The sequence below is a fragment of the Elgaria multicarinata genome, chromosome 1, assembly GCF_023053635.1.
Source record: "Elgaria multicarinata webbii isolate HBS135686 ecotype San Diego chromosome 1, rElgMul1.1.pri, whole genome shotgun sequence".
Classification (NCBI taxonomy): Eukaryota; Metazoa; Chordata; class Lepidosauria; order Squamata; family Anguidae; genus Elgaria; species Elgaria multicarinata.
Window position 1 is genome coordinate 50,407,136 of NC_086171.1, and position 21,741 is coordinate 50,428,876.

General features: G+C 42.1%; 1 protein-coding gene across 1 annotated transcript in view; it reads left to right on the forward strand.

The window, feature by feature from the left end:
* Positions 1–1,702: 1,702 nt before the first annotated feature.
* The window catches only part of MYO3A (myosin IIIA), a 112,027-nt gene continuing 91,988 nt past the window's right edge, over positions 1,703–21,741 (forward strand). Inside the window, exons 1-2 of the mRNA XM_063127856.1 lie at positions 1,703–1,876; positions 9,223–9,357. Of these exons, the coding sequence (XP_062983926.1) occupies positions 1,709–1,876; positions 9,223–9,357 (303 nt within the window). The 5' untranslated portion in view covers positions 1,703–1,708. The remainder of the gene's footprint in view (positions 1,877–9,222; positions 9,358–21,741) is intronic.

Here is a 21,741-nt window from a genome sequence, read left to right on the forward strand (position 1 = left end):
AAATGGAGAGGAGGAGGAGGAGGATTATGTACGTTTCCTTGGGTTCCTTGGAGGAAAAAAGGTAGGATATAAATGCAATAATAAATAAATGGACTGGTAGAAAAGGATCCATTCTTTCTCTGCCAGTCCACTCACTAACTTGTATGGAATTCCTTGTCACCCATGGCTACCAGGTGCTTTCTTAAGTACCAGAGTTAAACAATGAAGTCCATTGCCACAAGATGTAATGATGACCACCAACCTGGATGGCTTTAAAGGGGGATTGGACAAGTTGCCCACCCCTGTTTTACAAGGGTTAATACCAAGTATTCTAACCTCACTTTTAGCTGTGCATGAGCACTCCTTCGGACAGCGGTACAAGACCAGAATGTTTCAGTCTAAAAGAGTAGTGGCATATTTGTAGTTGAAAGAATATGGTCTTTGTTGTTCCTACTTTTAAAACATTCTAAAAAAAAGGAAAGAGATAATTCTGCCAAAAATAATAAGAGTTATTTAATAAATAGCAAGAATAACTAGAAAGGGTTTGGAAAACCCTCAACCTGGTGCCCGCTGGATGTTTTGGACATGTTTGGGCCAGTGGTCAAGAATGCTGGGAGGTATAGGTGAAAATATCTGGAGGGCACCAAGTTGGGGAAGACAGCTCTAAGGGGTAGGTTAGTCTTAAGAACATAAGAAGAGCCCTGCTGAATCAGACCAAAGCTGAATCTAGTCCAACGTTCTATTCACACAGTGGTCAACCAGCTGCCTGTGGGAAGCCCACAAGCAGGAGGAGATGGTGGATGAAGAAACTGGAATGTGGAATGGGGTAGGTTCTTTTGAAGCTGGGAAACCGTCGGGAGACATTCTGTTTGTTTGTTTTAAGGCCCTTTCCACACATTATTTGGCAGCCAACATGGGTTTGCCAAAGAGGACAGGTAGAGAACTTGTTGTGCTCCAGCGGTTTTGGACTACAGCATTCATAGTCCCTGATCATTGACCACTGGGACTTCTGGGAGTTGTAGGGCACCAGGCTGCCAACCCCTGCCCAGGAGAATACAGTTGATAGAGAGATGCAGCCAGTCCTTAGCTGCACACATGAAAACAACAACTGATATGTGAAGCAGCCCTGAGGTCATTGCGTTCGTCACTTGGTGTCTTCTCCAAGTGCAGGATTGCTTGCCTTCTTCCCAAGAACGTTCAGGTTTTACAAAAATGCTCTTCTTGGTCCTAAAACATCTGAAACGAAAAAGTATATTTCCCTGTAGCTGATTATACTGTATAAATTACTCATTCAGCACCATTGCAATGCATGACATTTTATTTATTGTACATAAGCAAAAAAAATAAACAGTTCCTTGCCCTCAAGGAGCTTCCTTACCATGTAAAATTAGACCATGAGGAAGAAAACAGGATGGAGATGGAGAGAAGGATATGTGTGTAAGTGAGTGAGTGAATCTGATCTTTTAAAACAAGCCTTCTCCAGCCTGATACCTTCCAGATGTGGCTGGGAGGATGGGAGATACAGCCAAACACATTTGGAGGGCACCAAATTGGGGAAGGCTCTCTTAACACATTTATCTATTCTTGTTATGGCAGTTTTCTTGCTGTTGGTGTATAAATACTCCAGGTTGCATATTCAGTTTCATGTGTAATCAGGGGTGCATGTTTGTTAAGAATGGTGGTTTCAATGCAGAAATGTTGATTTTATTTACAGGATTCCATATTTGAGATGCTGCCCTTAACTGGAAAAACGATAATATTTGATAGCTTTCCTGATCCGTCAGATACCTGGGAAATAACTGAGACAATCGGCAAAGGAACGTACGGCAAAGTGTTTAAGGTATTCAACAAGCAAAATGGGAGCAGAGCAGCAGTCAAAATCTTGGATCCAGTTCACGTAAGCGGCTTTTAAAGTTAATAGCTGTGGGCTTTATGAACTTCTCATTATGATGTTATCCCAACAGGCCCCTGAGTGAAACGAGCAAAAGAGATTATTGTCATGCAATTTTTTATATTTTTAAAAAAATGCAATATTATAAGACGTGTCCTTGGCTTTGTGCAGGGTGTTTTTTTTTTGCTGCTGAAGTGGTTACACTGATTCTTCCACATAGGAACATTGTTCCAGAGAAGTTGTTGGTATGTGTTGACACCAACTTTGAATATATTGGTTGTTCTGATGAGTCAAGATCATTTGCAGGGCTGGTGCCACAGGCTGGCATGACTGGGGCCATACCCCAGCACCGGGGTGGGTGAGGGTGGGGGGAGGGCTGCCAGCCCCTGAATTTTCCTGGTTCTGTGGTGTAGTGGCTAAAGTGTTGGACTGGGAGTCAGGAGATCTGGGTTCTAGTCCTCACTCAGCCATGGAAACCCATTGGGTGACTCTGGGCCAGTCACAGTCTCTCATCCCAGCCTACCTCACAGGGTTGTTGTTGTGAGGATAAAATGGAGAGGAGGAGGATTATGTACGCCGCCTTGGGTTCCTTGGAGGAAAAAAGGTGGGATATAAATGCAATAATATTATTTATTTATTTAAAACATTTATATCCTATATCATTAAGATCTCAGAGCGGCGTACAAATAAAAGCATACAGTATAAAACAATAAATATGCACAGTTAAAAACAAATTAAACCATAAACCAAGTTAAAACAATATATATTTAAAAGCAGTAAAAGCAGTTAAATATAATACTTGCTGTCAGTCACTCCCTATTTTCCTGTTCCCTTTAAGTATGTGAGCACTGATTGTGGGAACACAGAGACAGAGTGGAGCAGCCACCTCCGACCATGTTGCCCTCTTCCTCTGGCAGCTGTGCTGATTCAGCCCAAAGGGAGAGGGCAAATCAATGGGCACTGGCGTCACCAGCGAGAGAGAGTTGGGTCCAAATGAAAGCCTCTCGTCAAAGCCTCCCCCCACCAAAAAACAAAATAAAAAACCCAACCTGGAACAAGCACTAATCATGTGGAGTCGGTAAGTATTATGCTGAACCGTTTTTTACCTAACGGGTTGTGTGATGTGCGAAAGCCGCTTCCGCTTTGCATAATCAACCTCTGATCGGCCTGATTGCAGCCTGTTGCCTGACATTCAAACTTGGAAACTTTGGGTCATTTGTGAGTTAAACATGATTAGTTCTTTAGTTAACTATAGGTTGTTTAACCCACAAATAACCCAAAGTGCTTCACTCATCATGCAACGATTGGGCTGATCAGAGGTTGATTTTACAAAGTGGAAGTGGTTTGTATGTGGCATGCAACCTAGCAAACCATAGGTTAATAAGCCACAATTTGCTGCCATTACATGCAAACTGGCCCATTTTCTTCATGCTAAGTGTCCAATTGAGGAAGTTCCCTCTGTTGTGTCCAGAGATGAGTGTGTGCATGACAGATTACCCCAGCCTTCCCAACCTGATGCCTTCCGGATGTTTTGGACATCAACTCCCATTAGCCCCAGCCAGTGCAGCCAATGGCCAGGAAAGCTGGGCGTTGTAGTCCAAAACATTTGCAGGGCATCCGGATTGAGAAGGCTGGACTTCTCAAATGCATTCTACATGAGGCTGAATTTGATGACTGTTTCGAAATTTCATTTGGCGCTCAGTTGGGCAGTGTTGTTGGAATCTGTCGAGGGCTTGAAGAGTTAGGCTCAGTATACATCAGAGCAGCCTCCCGCAACGTGATGCCTTCCAGATGTGTTAGAGTGCGACTCATACTAGTCCAGCACATCTGGAGAGCACCAGGTTGGAGAAGGCTTGTTAGAACCCACCTCTGCTTTTATGTTAGAGCACATGGTGGGCATGCAGAGCTCCCCAGGTTCGGTACTCCGCATCTTCAAGTTGGGCCAGGAAAGACATCTGTCTTGAAACCCTGGAGAGCTGCTGCCAGTCAGTGCAGCCAGTACTGAGCAAGGTGGGCCAGTGGTGTAAGGCAGCTTTTTACAATCCTAAAATTTTTCATTTTTGCCTAGGTCTGGAGATTAGTTGTGTTAAGGTTCATGGGTTGCATCCAGATTTAGCCGCTGCTACTAGGCTGGCGCAATTGGACTTCCTCACCCTTCCACCTCACAGGAGCCCCTCCTTTGCCTTTGTCTCCACCCACTTTGCCGTTTGCTCCGCCCATCACTAGAATGTGGTGCCCAAAATTGAATTCGGCTGTCAGGCTGACAGAGGTTTCCCCGTCCCTGCATTACTCCTTGGCATCATTTGGGTGAGGCTTGCTTAGTTTCAGTGATGTCACAGTGTCAACTACTGTCACCTGGCCTCAGCTGAGTATGGACTATATCCAAAATTCACCCATGAATGTCCCTTTTCCAACTGCACCACATTGTGCATCGAAAAACATGTAGTGTTAAGAGGCAGCAATACGGTTCAGCCTTTTTCGATTGATGCATAGCATATATGTATACCCACATATATTGGTCACTGTGCTTCTTTTTTAAAAAAATATTATATATAAAATCATTCTTTGTCTGGAGCTCCCTCTGATATTGTGCTCTCTCTAGTCTTACTTCTGCAACTGCTTGAATCATTACACTTGAATGGTACAAATTAATCTTTAGGGGTTAAAGTGTGGAGGATCGTCCCACACATTCAAGACATTAAGTTACTATAAACATAAACTCATGTACTAGAGAACAAATCCTATTGAAAAAAGTGGGACTGTCTTCTGAATCAACCTGCATAGGATTGTGCTGTCAATATCACTTACTTGTGACATTTACAGTTATGTGAATTTCTATTTTTGAAAGGTCTTTTCACTTTGTTGTGGTTGCAGTCCTCCCACTAGTATCCCATCAACCATTGCTGCCAAAAATCTATCCACCGGATGGACTAAAGCAGCCGCTGCCGCTTTGACCACCCTTGTCTTGCAACTCTGTGGCTGACGAAATATGCAATGGTGGCCGAGGAAATAACCAGCAGTACCCTCCACACAGCATGATAACCAATGGTGGTTCACATAGGCAACTCTGCAGTGTTTCTTATTTTTTGTTGGTTATTTTGGCCAAATAACCAACTGTTGATTAAAAACACCTCCCTCCACACAATACAACAACTCATGGTGGGTTAAATAACCAACCTTGTCTATTTAAACCACCATTGGTTATTGTGTTGTCTGAACCCAGTCTTCCTCTTTTCACCTCTTGAAATGCCCGACTTTTCAGAAACTTGGGTCATGGTATCCTTGCTTTATAATAGTGACGTGGCTTGGAATATACAGAAGCTGCTGGCAGTCTCATCAAAGCCCCCCCCCCTTTGGGATAGATTAATTTATTTTACGAACTCACAGCTCCATAAAATTAAAATATAACTTTTATTTGAACGGCTTCATCCTGTTTCCAGAGAACTGGCCCATTTCCTCATCTGTTTGTGCTTCTTATCAAATGTGTTGGTGATTCACAGCCCTGAGATTATAATCTTAATTAAATGAATTTAAATGCATCAAAACATCTTTGCAGTCTCTGTGTACAGAAAGAGCTCTTTTCTATTTCCCACCCCAACACTCTCTCTCTCTCTCTCTCTCTCTCTCTCTCTCTCTGAAGTTCCTTGTGATCTGAATTCTTCTGAAGAATTCAAATATTTTCTCCTACTCTTTAATTGGAAGAAATGGGAGCCTTTTTGTTCTTAATTGATAAAAGCAAATGACCTAGACTAGCAGGTCAAATTACAGTTTTGTCATGGAGTTCTGCTTGTACAAGAGCTTTCTATTCTTTTCTGTGAGAGGGAAATTCTCAAACTGTCAAATGCTGAGAAATACTTGTTTGTGCACTGAGCATTCACCTCTCAAGGAAGAAGATGAGAAGGAGAGGCTCTGTAGTTAATAATTCAGGGACAGTAACAGTCACAGAAAAGTGACATGAGGTTTCTGCAGCATCATGACACAGTTCCCCAGAAAGATTCAGGGGCTCAGTTCCCCTGCATCCAGAGAAAGTTGCATTGCTGTCTTTGGACTCCTGCCATGAGGACACTAGCATATCACAGCCACTCTCACCTCGTTGCAGCTTGAGGCTTCTAAAATATGCCAGGCCCCTTTAAAAGACGAAGTCTCAGTCAGTAGAAAAGGAGGACTAACTAGCCTAGAGGAAGTCAAACTCTTATTTAAGGCTTAGTCTTGATCTGCTCCTTGTTGGAGTAATTTACAGACAACCCTGTCTGTCTTCTAGATGCACTTGGGAGCTTTTTGTGGTTCTGATCTCTTCCTGTGTGGCTTCCCCATGAAACATTGCCTATCCAGACCTAAGCTAAAAATCTGACCCCTAGTACAACCCTTCAACCCAGGTTACAGCAACACTTAAGAGACGTGAAGCCCTTGCAACAACTGACACAGTAGAAGGCATGAAATGGTACAATGAGCAAACATTGATTCTAGACCACAGCCTATACAAAGAAGGAAGAAAAATATATACACAGAAATAATACAGGAAGAGCAAATGTCCTTTGCAGCAAAGAGGGGCAAAATAATGTTCAGCACCAGAGCTACAAAAGAAATGTATTGTAAAATAGCTTCTACTATACATAGCTTGGCCATCTATTGCATAACCAGAAGAGCTGGGACAGACACAAGAGGCAACTATTCCTTCTCTCAGGACATCTCTGCACAAACACCTAGAAGCTGAGTAGCCAGACTGCACAATTCACACTGGTCCACAGTTGTCCTTATCAGCTATGTGGATAAAGAGGGGGCAGGACCCCCCGTGCGCTAAGGCTGTAAACTGAGTAGATGAAAAGGATCAGAAACTCACTATGAGTCCATCTATAATTCACCGATTTTCATGTTTTGTTGCATGTCTCCCCTGTGTTTGTGGGATTGGCATACACACATATATACTACATCCCCTAGACAAAAAAAAATCTTGATTACATTCTTCATTATCTTTCTCACCGATCTTCCCTTGAGCAAATCTGTATATTGTTGGCTGGCAATAATGTATTTATTACTGATCTGGTGGCAAAATTCGCCTTAGCTGCAAGTAAGTTGAGAGCTCGGCACCAAGACTCCCAACAAGTTTCATAATGGAGAACTGGACATCTTGTTCTGATATATGTACTGATCTAGTTCCCCACTCACAAGTTCTTAATGTATGTTAATGTGATTTTTATCTTTATATTCCAATTGTGTTCATTATTTTAATTTAATTTTATATTATCCATTTTTTAAACTATTTAACTTACTTATTTTAGCTTATCTTTTTACGTGTTTTTATTATGTTGAATTGTGATGGCTTATCACTTTTAGCAATAAAGATTTCCTTCATATGGCCTGCTCTCTGTCTGCCCTTAAACATCATGAACAGGACTGCATCCCCACCCTATAGCATGTTTCATCATTGCTACTAGCCTTCCCTCACCCCTCTTTCTCCCTGTCTTCTCCCAGGCTGTGCTATAAAACCCCACTGTTCTTGAAAACCCAAGAAAGGTGGTGGCAGGTGGTAACTGGACTAGATAGAGCTTCTGCTTTCGTGACCCTGAACTCGATGCCCCTGCGAGTGGATGTTGGTCTGGTTGCATAAATTACACAGCTTCCTTCTAGTTAAACTGAAGGAGTCGTGAGTGGCTGCAGAGGGAGCCATTGCAATAGACAAAACAAAAAGGCACTTGAAAATCTCCATCTTTCTTCAGGGAATGCTAGGCTGGAGATGGGCACTTGAGAAATGAAAAGACTAAGCCAAGATCGAATCATTAACCGTTTGCCTTGTCATTGATGGAGCAGCAACTGATTCACTTGTGTGTGTTTTTCTTTTTGCAAACACTCCTTGATTATTGCTTTCTTTGTTGGTTGGGTTTTGTTTTTGTTTGTTTGTTTTAAACAGGAGTTGAAGATGTGTGAAAAATAAAAAGAAGTTCTTAGTAAAGAATACGTTGCTGGGAAGAGTTCAGGAGCCCCTGTTTTGTAGCCGATTTATGGAATAACAGGTTCAAAGCTATTAATGTCCAGCTTTTGTTGTAAGCTACTTTGAGTCTCTTTTGAGAAAGATGACTTAATAAATGTAGTTAGTAACAATAATGATGATGAAAGGCAAAGTACAGTTATCCTAATTATTTTAAAGACTGGAATGCCTGCAAAAACAGCCCCGTTGGAAAGTAACACAAAAACCTCCATCCAGGCTGCTAAAGCAGACTTCCCCAACCTTGATACCCTCTCGATGTGTTGGATTACAACTCCTATCACACCCAAGCCTGCTGGGAGTTGTAGTCTAAAACTTCTGGAGGGCACCTGGTTATTTCAGTTGTTATTGAAGTTTAGCTCTAACTTCATAAAGTCTTCCTGCCAGAAACCTTTTCTTGGGTCCTTCCTGGAGGCTTCTGATCATCCAGGAGGGGCACTTCCTGTTCTCCCACCCTGCATTTTTTGCTAGACAGCCTTTTGTTTTTGTTTTGTTTTTTGCTAGATGGGCTTTTTTGCTAGACAGGCTTCACAAAGGGAAGGAGGAGGCTAGAAAAGGCTCAGGATAGCTTGTATCCTTGCCTCTTTGGTCTCCTCCCTGCCCACCCACCACAACATCCCCTTTTCATTCTCTCCAAGCTTGGAGGCCATCTGATTTGGAGAGGGGGCAGTCAGATCTCCGAATCCCCCTTTCTGAGGTCAGAGCAGGGAATCCCCACTATCCCATGGCTCCTCAGACGAAGTCTAGGGGCCAGAGAATTACTCCCTTACTAAATTTATATTCTGCCTTTTCCATACAAATAGTGGCGGCTATCACCAGTGCAATACAAGATAAAATACTAAATTATCACTAAAATATAAAAGAATATCAATTAAAAACACATCCATAAAGAAGAAATAAACAGCACCCACCAGTTAGAACCCACTCCAGGAAAAAAAAAGTCAGCTAAAAGCCAAATGCTTGTCTGATTAAAAATATCTTGGCCTTCCTGCAGGAAGTCAGGAAAGATGGAGTTTGAATGTCCTCTCTTGGCAGGGAGTTCCAGAGTCCGGGAACAACCACTGAGAAGGCCCCCTCTCAAGTTCCCACAAAATGTGCCTCTGATGGTGGTGGAGCAAAGAGAGAGGCCTCTTCCAGGTCTTGCCATATTTGGGGAGGGAGGGAACCACAAACACTACTTTGTTTGCAGATTTTGCTCTGTGCAAATCAGTTTGACTGAACATCAGTGAGTATACTTTCGAGCGCTATAAATCTTTTCTGTTTTAATTTTGCCATACCTTTAGATGTGGTCACAGAGGGAAGGCAGAGGTCTATTTTTATAGACAATTTATTTTTAACTCGCTGTTTTCTTTTCAATATGTGACACCAGGATATCGACGAGGAAATTGAAGCTGAATACAACATTTTGAAAGCTCTCTCTGATCATGCGAACGTAGTCAAGTTCTATGGACTGTTCTACAAAAAGGATGTGAAGGATGGAGATCAACTCTGGCTGGTTCTGGAGGTAAGTACTTTTCTTTCTGCTCCTTTTTTTAATTTGTAAGAGGCTGCCTGCTCTCCATAACTCTTTATCTCTATAATCCACGGAGGGAGAATGGAAGGAGTCCATAAAAGGGCGCCACAGGGAAGATGGTCACAATAGTTCTTGACCATTTTCCATGGCCACACCTATTAGGGCTAATGGGTATAAGTTACAGCTACCTAGATTTCAATTAAATATAGGAAAAACTTCCTGACAGTAAGATCTGTCCAACAGTGGAACAGCCTACCTACGGAGATTGTGGGTTCTCCATCTCTGGACGTTTTTAAGAAGAGGCTGGACAGCCACCTCTCATGGATGGTTTAATTGGTTTTCCTGCACATTGCAGAGGGTTGGACTAGATGATCCTTGTGTTCCCTTCCAACTCCACAATTCTATGATTCTATGATTATGAAAGAGTTGGAATGTCCCAGGCTGCAATCCTAAACACACCTAGTAGAGAGTAAGGAAGAGGTGGGCAAATTATGGCCCTCCAGATGTTTTGACCTCCAACTCACATCATTCTTCATCAGTGGCTATGCTGGCTAGAACTGTGGGGATTTGTAGACCTAAACATCTGGAGGGCTACAAGTCGCCCGCCCCTGTAAGTCCACATGTCTAGGAATGCGCTGTCAGTCTCACACATTTCCAGTGTCTCCTTCCAGCTATATGCTAAAGTTTGAATTGGGGGCATTTTTTCAGAAGCTATTTAAGCACCAGTTTCACACAATTGGGAATGCCCATCAGGATGTGGGCTGAAGGGTAGGGGGCCATTTTTTCTTGAACGGCCATTGTCTGAGTGTTCGCCATTGACTGCATAATTGCCACTCACAACTCCAAGTGCCATGATACAGTTTGTAAAAGGTCCTTGAGACTCACTCCGATTTAGCCAGACAGTTAGTGGCGAGGTACATTTTTAGCTGTATACTTTAGCAATAAAATGGGGAAGGGAAGGGAGGGGCACCAATCTATGAAACAAAGGCCTTAGCTAGATCTACCTGTTATTGCGTGATGAAAGGGTGAAGATCTTGCAATGTTTTTATTGTGAAATCCCCCCTCTGTTTACACGTGGCGCATGACGGCCTCGGAAGGAGAGGATGTCTTGGCCGCCATTTTTTTGTAAAGAAACAGAAGATGCACACAAGCGCTTGTGTGCAAATGGTAATTTTTTTAAAAAAAAATAATAATAATAATTTCCCCCGCAACCCCACCCCACCCCCGTGCACAGGTCCCAGCTCCTTGCTAGGAACCGGGACAAACCGCGACACCCACACACATGTTCTGTGGTCTTGGGCTCAGCCCAAGACCGCGGAAAAAGCGGGCCTAAAGTGTAGGGTGAGATCCTGGGGCAAAGGAGGGATCATCTCTCCCTGGTTCCAGGATCCCCTGTGTGTCATGTGAATGCACAGGGACGATCCTGGGGATCGTCCCGGGATTTCGCCCCATCTAGCTAAGGCCAAAGACTCAAAAAGAAATTCCCTCTACATCGCAACAGTTAAAGCTGCAGGAGCCCTGCCCTCTTTTGTAACTGATCACTCTTGTATAGCTCCTGCAGCTGTTTCTTTGCACCTTTTGGAGGTTTCGATGACCCTTTCTGTTGTTGGTTACTGTCTTTAGCCTCAAAACCTTGGCTTTGCTATATACATTGGAACCCCCAGCAGATGGCAGAGTTCCACCTAGATCCCAAGGTGCAATGAGAGCAGTGTAACGCTCTTTTCCAAACCCTGTCTTACAATGGGAAGCAGTCCTCCCAGTGCCAGCATTCTGACATGCCAGCTGACCATGGCAGCTTAATGGGCTGCTGTTGAACACACAAAGCTGCCTTTTACTGAGTCAGATCATCAGTTCTTTAGCACAGTACTGCCTCCTCTGACAAGCAGTAGTTCTGTAATTTCTCCGGCTGAGGTCTTCTCAAGCCCTGCTCCTGACATGCCTTTAATCGGAGATTCGAATCCCTTCCCTAAGAAAGACAAATGTAAAGTGAATGGAAGTTGGACATTAGGCCCCTGTGTTAGTCCCTTCTATATTCTCTATCTTCCCTAATCTGTATGTGTCTTGGCGTGTTGCTACATACACTTGAAAACAGCTTCTCTCTATCATCCATTAGGTGATGAAGAGAGAGTACATTAACTTGCACAACTTTAGGATAACTGTATGAAAAGGAGGACAGGGCTCCTGCAGCTTTAACTGTTGTGATGAAGAGGGAATTTCACCAGGTGCTGCAGGCATACAAATGACACCTGCTGAAATTCTCTTCTCTATACATTAAAAATTAATTAATTAATTAATTAAATTTATATACCGCCCCATAGCTGAAGCTCTCTGGGCGGTTTACAAAAGTTAAAACAGTGAACATTAAAAAGTATACTAACTTAAAACCTTCAAAAATATAAAAACAGTGTAAAACAGTATCCATTTTAAACAATGACATTTCTGGGGCCCTGTTCTCCTTTCCATAGGGTCACCCTATACAACTTCCCTCACCACATTAATATTGCGGGACAAGTGGGACTTGCAGGAAAATGTTGCAGTGTGAAGTGCTTCCATTTAAGACGCCTTCTATCCAGTCAGTGGTGCCCTTTTCCAGGATACTCCATTACATTCCTCCTCCCCTGCTAGTTCTGCATTGCCCCCTCTCAACATTTTGTGGCCACTGAGCTTGTTCATTCCTCATTGGGCTGTTTGAGAGGCGGGGTTCCCCCTTCCCCCTGCTTAGGGATTCATTTTTTTCCGTATGTGTGTACTCCTGCAAACCTTGGGGTTTCCACCTAAATCTGCTTATGCCTCCATCTTGCAGGTGGGTGCCATTTTAAAGAATGGCCCTCACAGCCTCAACGTTGGAAATGGAGGGAATAATCTATGATGACTCATCTTTGTAGTTCCGCAGGACTGCCCTGAAAGTGGTGTGTCCTGAAAAATGCCTTGCAGCAGCCCTTGAAGTTAATTAATAATGCTAACCACACATTGCTAATCCCAAAGAATAATTATAATGGAGGATTATTGTGATCCAGTTGGCAGCAATGTTTGCTAATTTAAAGCCTGCCTGAAGTGATACTAAGTTATGTTATTTGGCTTTGATCTTTTGAAAGTTAACATCAGGCGCTCCCATTTAATTCCATGGGAGTGATGTATAAATATTTAAATATAACTGTAAATTCCTCAGTAGGTTTGATCTTTATCAGCTGTGAGCTTTGTTTTATCAAAAGAAATGAATCAAATGTTCTGTGAGGAATTAACAATAAGCTGCAGGGCTGTTTGAAAAGTTATTTAGTATGCAGAGGCATCTGAACATCTGCATGGCCAAAATCTCACAAGCCAGTGTTCTAGACCTCATGGTTGTGGAGAAAAATTGATTCAGGTTATCATGGAACAATTAATATTAAATTACTAACATCTGTAAGTGAAATGGGATGCTTTATTTGGAAGCATAGGGTCCTGTGTATGTGACTGTGTTTTTCTGCTGGGTTCAGTGGCTTCCTACCTAGTGGGCTGGTTTGCATGAACACTATGGGTTAAACACCGTGGTCTTGTGACCATAATAAATTATTCTTCAGTGGAATAGCCATGGTGGCATGTTTAAGCAGCATCATGTGCCAAACAACAATCAGCCACCTGGCGTGGCTTATCGTGTCATCTGAAACCAAGTGGCATGGCTTGTTGGAGGGGGAAATAACTGTCAAATAACCCAAGAACAGCCCATTGGAAACGTCTTTCTCATTTTGGGGGGTTATCTTCTCTAAAAGCTTACTTGCATTTTTATTACTTTGTTTGCCCACATAGACTGTTTTCTTGTGCATCTCCTTCCTTTCTTTCCTGCTACCATCTGTGTGTAAACATAGCCCAATAGCAACGTGGGCAAAAGCAGGTTACATGAAACCATTTTGCGAATGATGACAAAATGGTTGAGTATGGAACTATTATTCCGCAGACTTCAGTAGCGCTGAAAATAGAGCTGCTTTCCTTTTGGCTATGTGCTCCAATTATACTACATAATATATTGTCTTTCAAAAGAAGCTGTGTATGGGAAATAAATGTGCAAGCCAATAAGAGACCTTTTTCCTGCTTTTTAGACCCTGGTATTTTTCCATGTTGTTCTTATAATTGCACCTTTCAATCCCGCTCTACCTTCTTTGATCCATTACAGTTCTAAATCAGCCTTGATTTAGCTATTTCTAATCATCAGACCAGTAAAGCCTCTTCTTTACTTCCCAATTACAGTAATTCTGCTTTTTAAAATCACGTCCTTTTCCTCTCTTCAAGATCAAAGATTTGTGACTTTAGAACACCAAAGTCTGGTAAATACTCGTAATTTTCTGGAGGGGAAATTATATATTACAACCCTTGCTTGGATAGACTGGAGGCATAAATTACTGCCTACCCCAGTGTAGAGAATAAAGGCTAGCTTTTTTAACATTTTGTTTTCATCATTATGTTGAAAAGCAAAAACCAGATGGGAATTTTGAGTATGAATTCTCAATAAATATAGATGAGGGTGCAGTAGCTGGTAGTATATTGCCATTTAGTGCAAGTTTTGAACTTTTGCAAGCGTGGATATTGATTCCTGTTATGGTGAAGCTGCCTTCCCCAGTTTGGTGCCCTTTATGCTGGCTGGGGAAAGCCGAGAGTGAGTTATAAGCTGAGCGCCACTTTTTAAAGTCTTTTTTGGTGGAACTTTTGAAGGGAATGGCCAAGCCTCATATGCCTATTTCCCATGTGCTCCTAAATGCGCCTTTTATTATTCCTGACTAATGCTGGCATAATTATGTATATGCTTTTTTTAAAAAATCAGTCTTGACAAATGTACCAACTTTCATGTTGCAATTCAGTCCAGAACCTCGTCTCAACTTTACAAAGTTATACTTGAGCTATGCAAGATCAATTCCGATCTGAACATTTTTTAATCGAACTGCTAAACATTGCTTCAAAATACTCCCCAGTGGAACAGTGCAGAATGCATAACAGGGGTGAGCAATTTTTGGCCTTCTAGATCAGGGATTGGCAACCATTAGGGGCCTCGGGGCACATTTGGCAATTTGAGAAACTCTCCTGCGCACTTCTACAAACTGGGCGCACTGCAGAGGAAAGCATCAGCCAGTAGCCCACCTGCCCATCTTCATTTCCTAAGAACGTCTCTGAGCCCTATGTGTGGCCCAGAGGCATTCATTTGAAAAGAAGATTGGAGCAGCTAGTAGCCCTCACTTTGCTTTGAGATGATCCCAGCTGCCAGTATGAAATTTTGTTATTTAAAAAAAGAATTTAAAAAGTAGAAGGGGTAAGGCATCTCTGCAGGATCCAGATGTTTTGGCCTACAACTCTCCAGATGTTTTGGCCTACACCTCACAGCTCGTCATTGGCTATGCTGGCTGGGCCACAAGGTAGGGTTATGCAAGGTTCAAATTTCGGATATTCGAATCCGAGGTTTGAGGCCATTTTCTGGCGGATCCACCATTTTATGACGGATCCCCCATTTCCCTGCACAGCCCTAGGCCCTGGTACAGCCTATAACCCCCAGCATACAGTGCCTGGATGGGCTGGATTTACTGGGGTCCAGGAGCAGAGGGCAGACGTGTCCTTGCCACACACGATTGCCTGCTTCCCCTCCGCCATCGCCAGCTTCCTCTCTGGAGATTGCCGGCTCTCATGAGATCACCAGCTTTCCCTTCCAATTTCAATTAATCATAGTTTAGCATTAAAACTGAGACCTCCTGCAGTTACTCGTCATCCATGGTTTGAAGTTGGCTTGTTTCAAGTAATCATGGTTTAGATTAACCACAGTTTGTCTGGGGCCTGGCCATCTCAAGAACCCCAGGAGGGCCAGATTTGACCTGTTGGCCTCAGATTTGACACCGCCGCCTTAGGCTGAAGTTGGGACTGCATGGTCCAGCTTCCCTGCCCTCATTTGCTGCCTGTTCAGTGAACACGAGCATGTCTTCTGACTTGGGGTTATGACTCTGGATTCTACAGGCACATTGGCTGCCTAATACAAATGTTGGGTCATTGGTAACCTGAAGGGGGGAGAGTGCACATGCATTGCTAATGGATCTGGTTGAATAGAAATGTGTCACCTATATTACAGATGAATGATGAGTTAAAAACTGCAAGATGAGCTGGACAACTTTGATGATGGGGTTGCAATTTAAAACGACATTTCATGCCTCAGAAGCAAGTGCTCCATTATAAATCTGTTGTTATTTTTTTAAAAAGAAAGAAAGAAAGAAAGAAACTCCTTCATTCACTTGCTTCTCAATTAGCTCATCACGGAGTTATTCTAGACAAGCAAGGGAGGCATGGCTAATACGTGACTCTTAGAGCCATCATTTTTCTTGATATTGGAAGGATGTGAAAAGTGGAACAAGTAATGTGAATTGGTCAAAAGGTTGAAAACGGACAACTATTTACCAAGTTGGGTACTGACTAGAGTTGCTGGTGAAGATCTGCAGGGCTTCACTTATAAACTTGGGACCACAATACCTGATGGAACGCCTCTCCCGACATGAACCTACCCGTACACTGCGCTCAACATCTAAGGTCCTCCTCCGAGTGCCTACTCCAAGGGAAGCTCGGAGGATGGCAACAAGGGAGAGGGCCTTTTCAGTGGTGGCCCCCCGACTGTGGAATGATCTCCCCGATGAGGCTCGCCTGGCGCCAACATTGTTATCTTTTCGGCGCCAGGTCAAGACTTTTCTCTTCTCCCAGGCATTTTTAACAGCATTTTAACAGCATTTAACAACGTTAAGTTTGTTTTTAATGGACCCCACAATTGTTGTTTTTAAATGGATACTGTTGTTTTTATACTGTTTTTATGTGTGTGTGTGTGTGTGTGTGTGTGTGTGTGTGTGTGTGTGTGTTTTTAAATTGTATACTTTTAATGTTTACTATTTTTAAATGTTGTAAACCGCCCAGAGAGCTTCGGCTGTGGGGCGGTATATAAATGTAATTAAATAAATAAATAAATAAATAAATAAACTACACTTGGTGGTTTATTGAAGCCCGCCTTAAAACAAAGATGACATTTAAAGCTTCAGAAGTCCAGAGGCCTTCAAGAGGCAGCTGGACAGCCATCTGTCAGGTATACTTTAATGTGGATTCCTGCACTGAGCAGGGGGTTGGACTTGATGGACTTATAGGACCCTTCCAACTCTACTATTCTATGATTCCCTAGCTCGTATTTTGATCCATCCTGTAGGAGAATTACCACCACCACCACCCCTTATCCTCCTCCATCTCTGAAAGCCCTCCTTGCCAGGCCCTAAATGCAGAACTACCTCACCTTAACATGACAGTGGCAGAACTGGGGGTGAAAGCACAAAGGGGAACAGAGAAAAACAAGGTGGTTCTTTCAGCTCTTCAGTTTGAAAGATTGTGTCTGTGTATTTTTAGATCTTTGCACTGCTTCTGACTACTATCTTGGTTTCTCCTTTGTTTTTATTCTTTTTAAAACTTTTGGTGTTTATATTATGTTTTACTATGTTGTTGTATTTGATGGTTTTAAGTTTTGTTTTGTGAACCGCCCAGAGAACTTCAGCTAATGGATAGTCCAGAAACGTAATAAATAAATAGGCAAATTGGATACAATCCATTCCTTAATTACACCCTGTCAAGTTCAAAAGCACACCACAAGCTTGTGAGTAGAGCAGGGCCCCTAAATAATGCTATGCGGTTGCCTGTAGCAGCACTTCACTGATTCTCCCTTTAAAAATAACCCTTTTGACATTATACAATACCTTATCACGGGAGTGTCTTGTTACTCCCTCCTGTTCAAATTAGGATTTTATTTGTTACTGCTATGTATTGTTGTGTTTATATCAAGTTTTGGAAGGTGTCTCTCGAGAGTTTTTCCCTTAAAGGAGTCATATAAATACCTTAAATAAATAAGAGAGCTGATACTTAGGGCTTCTCTAAAGGAGCAATTTATTGCATGCTGGTGATTGGCTACTCATGGAAGTTTATGGGCCGATTACATGACATTGTTAAAAACCAGGACATCTCCTGCACTATCCACCCTTATCCTGCTGTCAGATAATTCAGAGATATTAAGCTCGTGTAAAGTTGGCATTGCACTATAATTCTGCCGCTAGATGGCACTGTTTTATTGAGTTGAATGGAGGCTGCAGACATAGGAAATATTCAACCCAAATGGCTGTCTGTGTAATTGAGGCAATTGCAATCTTAGAATGAAAACGGGAGCAGAAAGCCCTGGTTAAGGCAGCGGAGTTTGTTTGTTTGAATGTAGAGAAGCTCATACTCTTATGAAAAACTAACAAGCCACTTCTCATGAACTTGTATTGCTTTTTCAATTTCTGGACCAAAGTGCACTTATTTGTAAGAAAGCTTTGTTACATTCGGTGGAACTTATTCCCAGTTAAATGTGCTTTAGAAGGAGGTATTGTGGGTAGACATTTTGCCTCAAGGAGCAGAGTTCTCTCTAGAGAAGCTGGATATATTTATTTATTCGCTTGTTCAATTTGTTTCTCACCTTTCCAACGAACAGCACTCAAGGTGACTTAAAAGTAAAATACAAAACAGCAATCAAACATGAGAATAGGCAGGAAAAAATGTCAATAAAGTAATCAATACAATCAGTGGAAAAAATAGTGTGAGTTGACATTTACTGTGGTGAGAACTGTGGGCTAAAACATATAAAACAGATATAAATTAGCATATGCAGATTTGTGTCCTAAGGGCTTGGGCCTGGGATCTTTTGCATGCCTAGCAACACCCCTGATTACAGGGGAATGGGAAAACAGAAATGCCTAGCCTTCAATCTCTGACTGCAACAACAGTCATAGTGAAAGAAGCATTGACACCAGGAGTAGAAATAGACATAAGCATAGAAAAAATAAATAGAAGGGAACACTTTGCCTATGGGGTTTTCCTTGAGCTGTGAAGAGAATAGAACAAGGTTAATATTAACCATAGGGGGTAGTAGTGTCATTTGCACAGGTCAGAGGAAAGCACATGAATGAATGTGCCTCTTAATCTCCCGTTTCTTATTGTAATAATCCCTTTTTAGCACTGCACGTTCTACCTCAGGCTCTGTTTTGTCAAAAATAAATTCAGCTTATTTGTTACAAATAAATATGCTAATGTGAACAAAACCACTCAACGTAGCTTTGTTCCTGTGCAGGCCTGACTACTTTGGGTTACTTTCTCAAGGATAATGACGAGTTTACCTCAGCTGAGGACTGCAGTTTTAGAACCTGCTTATCAGCAAGAAGGTTGGAAAAGAGAACCCATTTGTTTTATGCATTCCAAAAAGTGCCTATTCATAGGGAACTTTTTTTTAAAAAAAGTACCATATGTGAAGAGAAGGGTGTTAGTAACATGAATGAATGTTTCTTTTGCATATTTAACAAATTTGCTGGACTGCTGTCCTTGAACTAAGCTTTGTCAGGTTGTCTGAACTAGACCGGTTCTGAAGGCAGTTCCTCAAGTATGCCAAGAAGAACCTGGGAGAAACAAAGAAGAATCTGCTCCAACAGGGGCAGCGTGTTTCTACAGTGTCTTGAGCTGCAAAATCCAATGAGGGCCTAGAAGCCCTCAGCGTTGAAGCTGAAGGCTTGGGAACTAGGCCAATGGCTTGTTTTATGCATGTGGAGCCTTTCAGCCACAACCCTTGGTCCTGAAAGGGCCCCCATAAAAGGTGTCTGCTTCCAAAGTTTTGTCACTGTGTCTAGATCATCTTTGCTCTTGAAGAGAACAATGCTATGGTCACTGGGTGAGCATCCCAGGCAGGGCTGGGCAGAGGGGCGGGCAGTGGGGCCAGTTGGCATGGGCCTATGATTTTGAGGGTGCCTACTCTGAGTCCCCCTGGTAGAGGCAAAGGGGTACCCTTTGGTAAAGATTTGTTACAAAGTAGCTCAAATATTGAACTTGAGATTGGGCAATATTTTCCCAAATGATCTTATCGCGTTGCACATTTTTCTGCCATTGCCAGCAACAGTGGCTTCTGAGAGGAGCTTCAGTGTCCTAAAACGAATCAAGACATACTTTCAGTCCACAATGGTGCAAGAACGTTTGAATGGATTAGTAGTTTTGAACATTAACATTGACAAGGCAAAGTTGCTTGATTTTTCCGTTGTTGATGATGAATTTGCCCAAAGAAAAGCACGTAAAGCATTTCTGAATGTGAAGAAGTGATGTCTTATATACATCTTGAATAAAAGTGCTTGCCATTACCTTTTTAATAAATTGTTCTAGTTCATATGTATTTAGAACTGATTAAAAATACTTAATGAGCAGTTTGAAATGGGGGCCTGCATTTCCCATCTGGCCCAGGCCTATTACCAGCTTTGCCTGGCCCTGATCCCAGGGACCATAGGATGGCTCAGAGACACCTCCAACCTTGGAAGGTGGAGCTGAAAATACAATCCCTTCCCTACTTTCTCACAGCCAACATGGATAGAACTGCACCAGCTGCCTCTCCAAGATTGGAAAGAGGGGGGAAGGGGGTGTTCTGGTGGTACGGATGGGGAGGAGCCTGGAGAGTCCGGGATATGATTTATCCTGAGCGTCTTTCTCACCTGCTCTGAAGTGCTAGACAGGCTGAAAAGCCCATCTAGCGAAAAAAGTAAAGATCGGATGACAGGGAGGCAAAGATCACAGCATTGTGGCCTAAACCTTGGAGAGTAATCCAGCTACTGTATCACATTTTAATTGTGGTAACCGTTCGGGAATCAGTTTTGGTGAATGGCAGTATGCAAATGTTTTAATTAAATATTATTATTATTATTTATTTATTTATTTATTTATTTATTTATAGCTTCTGACTTCTGTCTCTGGCCCTTCCTTAGTCTTTGAGTAAAAACCTCAGTCTATTGGTCTCACATCTAGCTCCTCCTAGCATTACCCAATTAGGGAGGTGGGAATAAGGATGAGACATCTCCTACATCAGCTTGGTTCATCTACCTGCCTCTTCCCTAAAAAGGCTGGGTCTTGCAGATTAACTTGCTGGCCATTAGGAAATATTTGCAGTTGCCCTAGCTCCATTAAGACTTTACTGTCCAAATCCCTTTGTTTCAGCATCAACAGTATCAATGATCATAATTCAATAATTCTTGTCTACCCTAACCATTTACACTTGAACAGAGGAAACCATGAGGACCACATCATGAATCTAAGAGATGGTTTCACACAAAAAGTACCACTACTATGGTAAAACAACTCTACATGTTCTGCAAACTCTACAGCTAGCTTCCACTTGCAACTATAATTGACAGTAAAGTTCTTATCTTACATGGAAGGATATCAGACACTACTGGTTTGAATTTTGTGAATTTATTTCAAAGAAACAAGCTCAATTTGACACTGAAGTCGAATGCAGAAGCAATCTATAAGTCACAGAAAACTAGTCTTGTAGAAGTCTGTTCCCATCTCATGGAGGCCAAGAAGTGCTATTCTCTGCAGGACATCTCCAGCAAAGAATCCATGCCGTCTACCTCAGCTTCCAGTGAGCAAAGACAATAAAGCATGGAATTCTGGCTGGTATGAAAGAGCACATTGATGGAGTCTATGACAGAAACTGTTCTACTCCACTTCTGGACATGCAATATCTTAAGCTTTATAGTATTGCCATATCATACACATCTCCAGAATTAACAGCAAAGGAGTTGAAGAAAGTGGTGGATATTCTCTGGAGTCATCCTAAACACCAAACAAATATTGAGGAGGAGGCTGCTACTTTGGACCAGATATTACTTCCATTTTGCTAAAATGTTATAATTTGAAAATGCTCATCAGGCTGCATGAATGCATACTGGAAGGCTATGAGATCAGCCATAATGGAAAGGTCATCACTACTTTTTCCTCTTCAAACTACTATAAAGATGGATGTAATTGTGGAGCTTACATAAAATTAAATCCAGATCTGATTCCCTGTTTAATTTATTTATTTATTTATTTATTTATAACATTTATATCCAGCCCTATATCATTAAGATCTCAGGGCGGCGTACAGATAAAAGCATACAGTATAAAACAATAAATATACACAGCTAAAAACAAATTAAACCATAAACCAAGTTAACGATACTGTTTTGTTCAGTATCAAGACAGCAAATCTACACGTAAACAGACACTTCATCAGAGAGTGACTGCAGTTGAGTTGTCTGTCTTAAAGTGTTTGCCAGAGAAACTTTTCACACCCAAATCAGAACTCATTGCATCTTTCAGACAGTATGATCTGTAGAATTTCTCCAAGTGAGTGGGCTTCAGCAGTGAAGTCAGTTCTGCAGCTTGATCTCCCCTGGAGAACTTTGCATTCTTGGCTGGTTTATCTAGCCCAGGGTGGAAGCATTGAATACTTTTCATCTTTTGACAGTTTAGAAATTAAACTATCCATCAAGAAGGTGCTTATTAGAGGAGATGCAA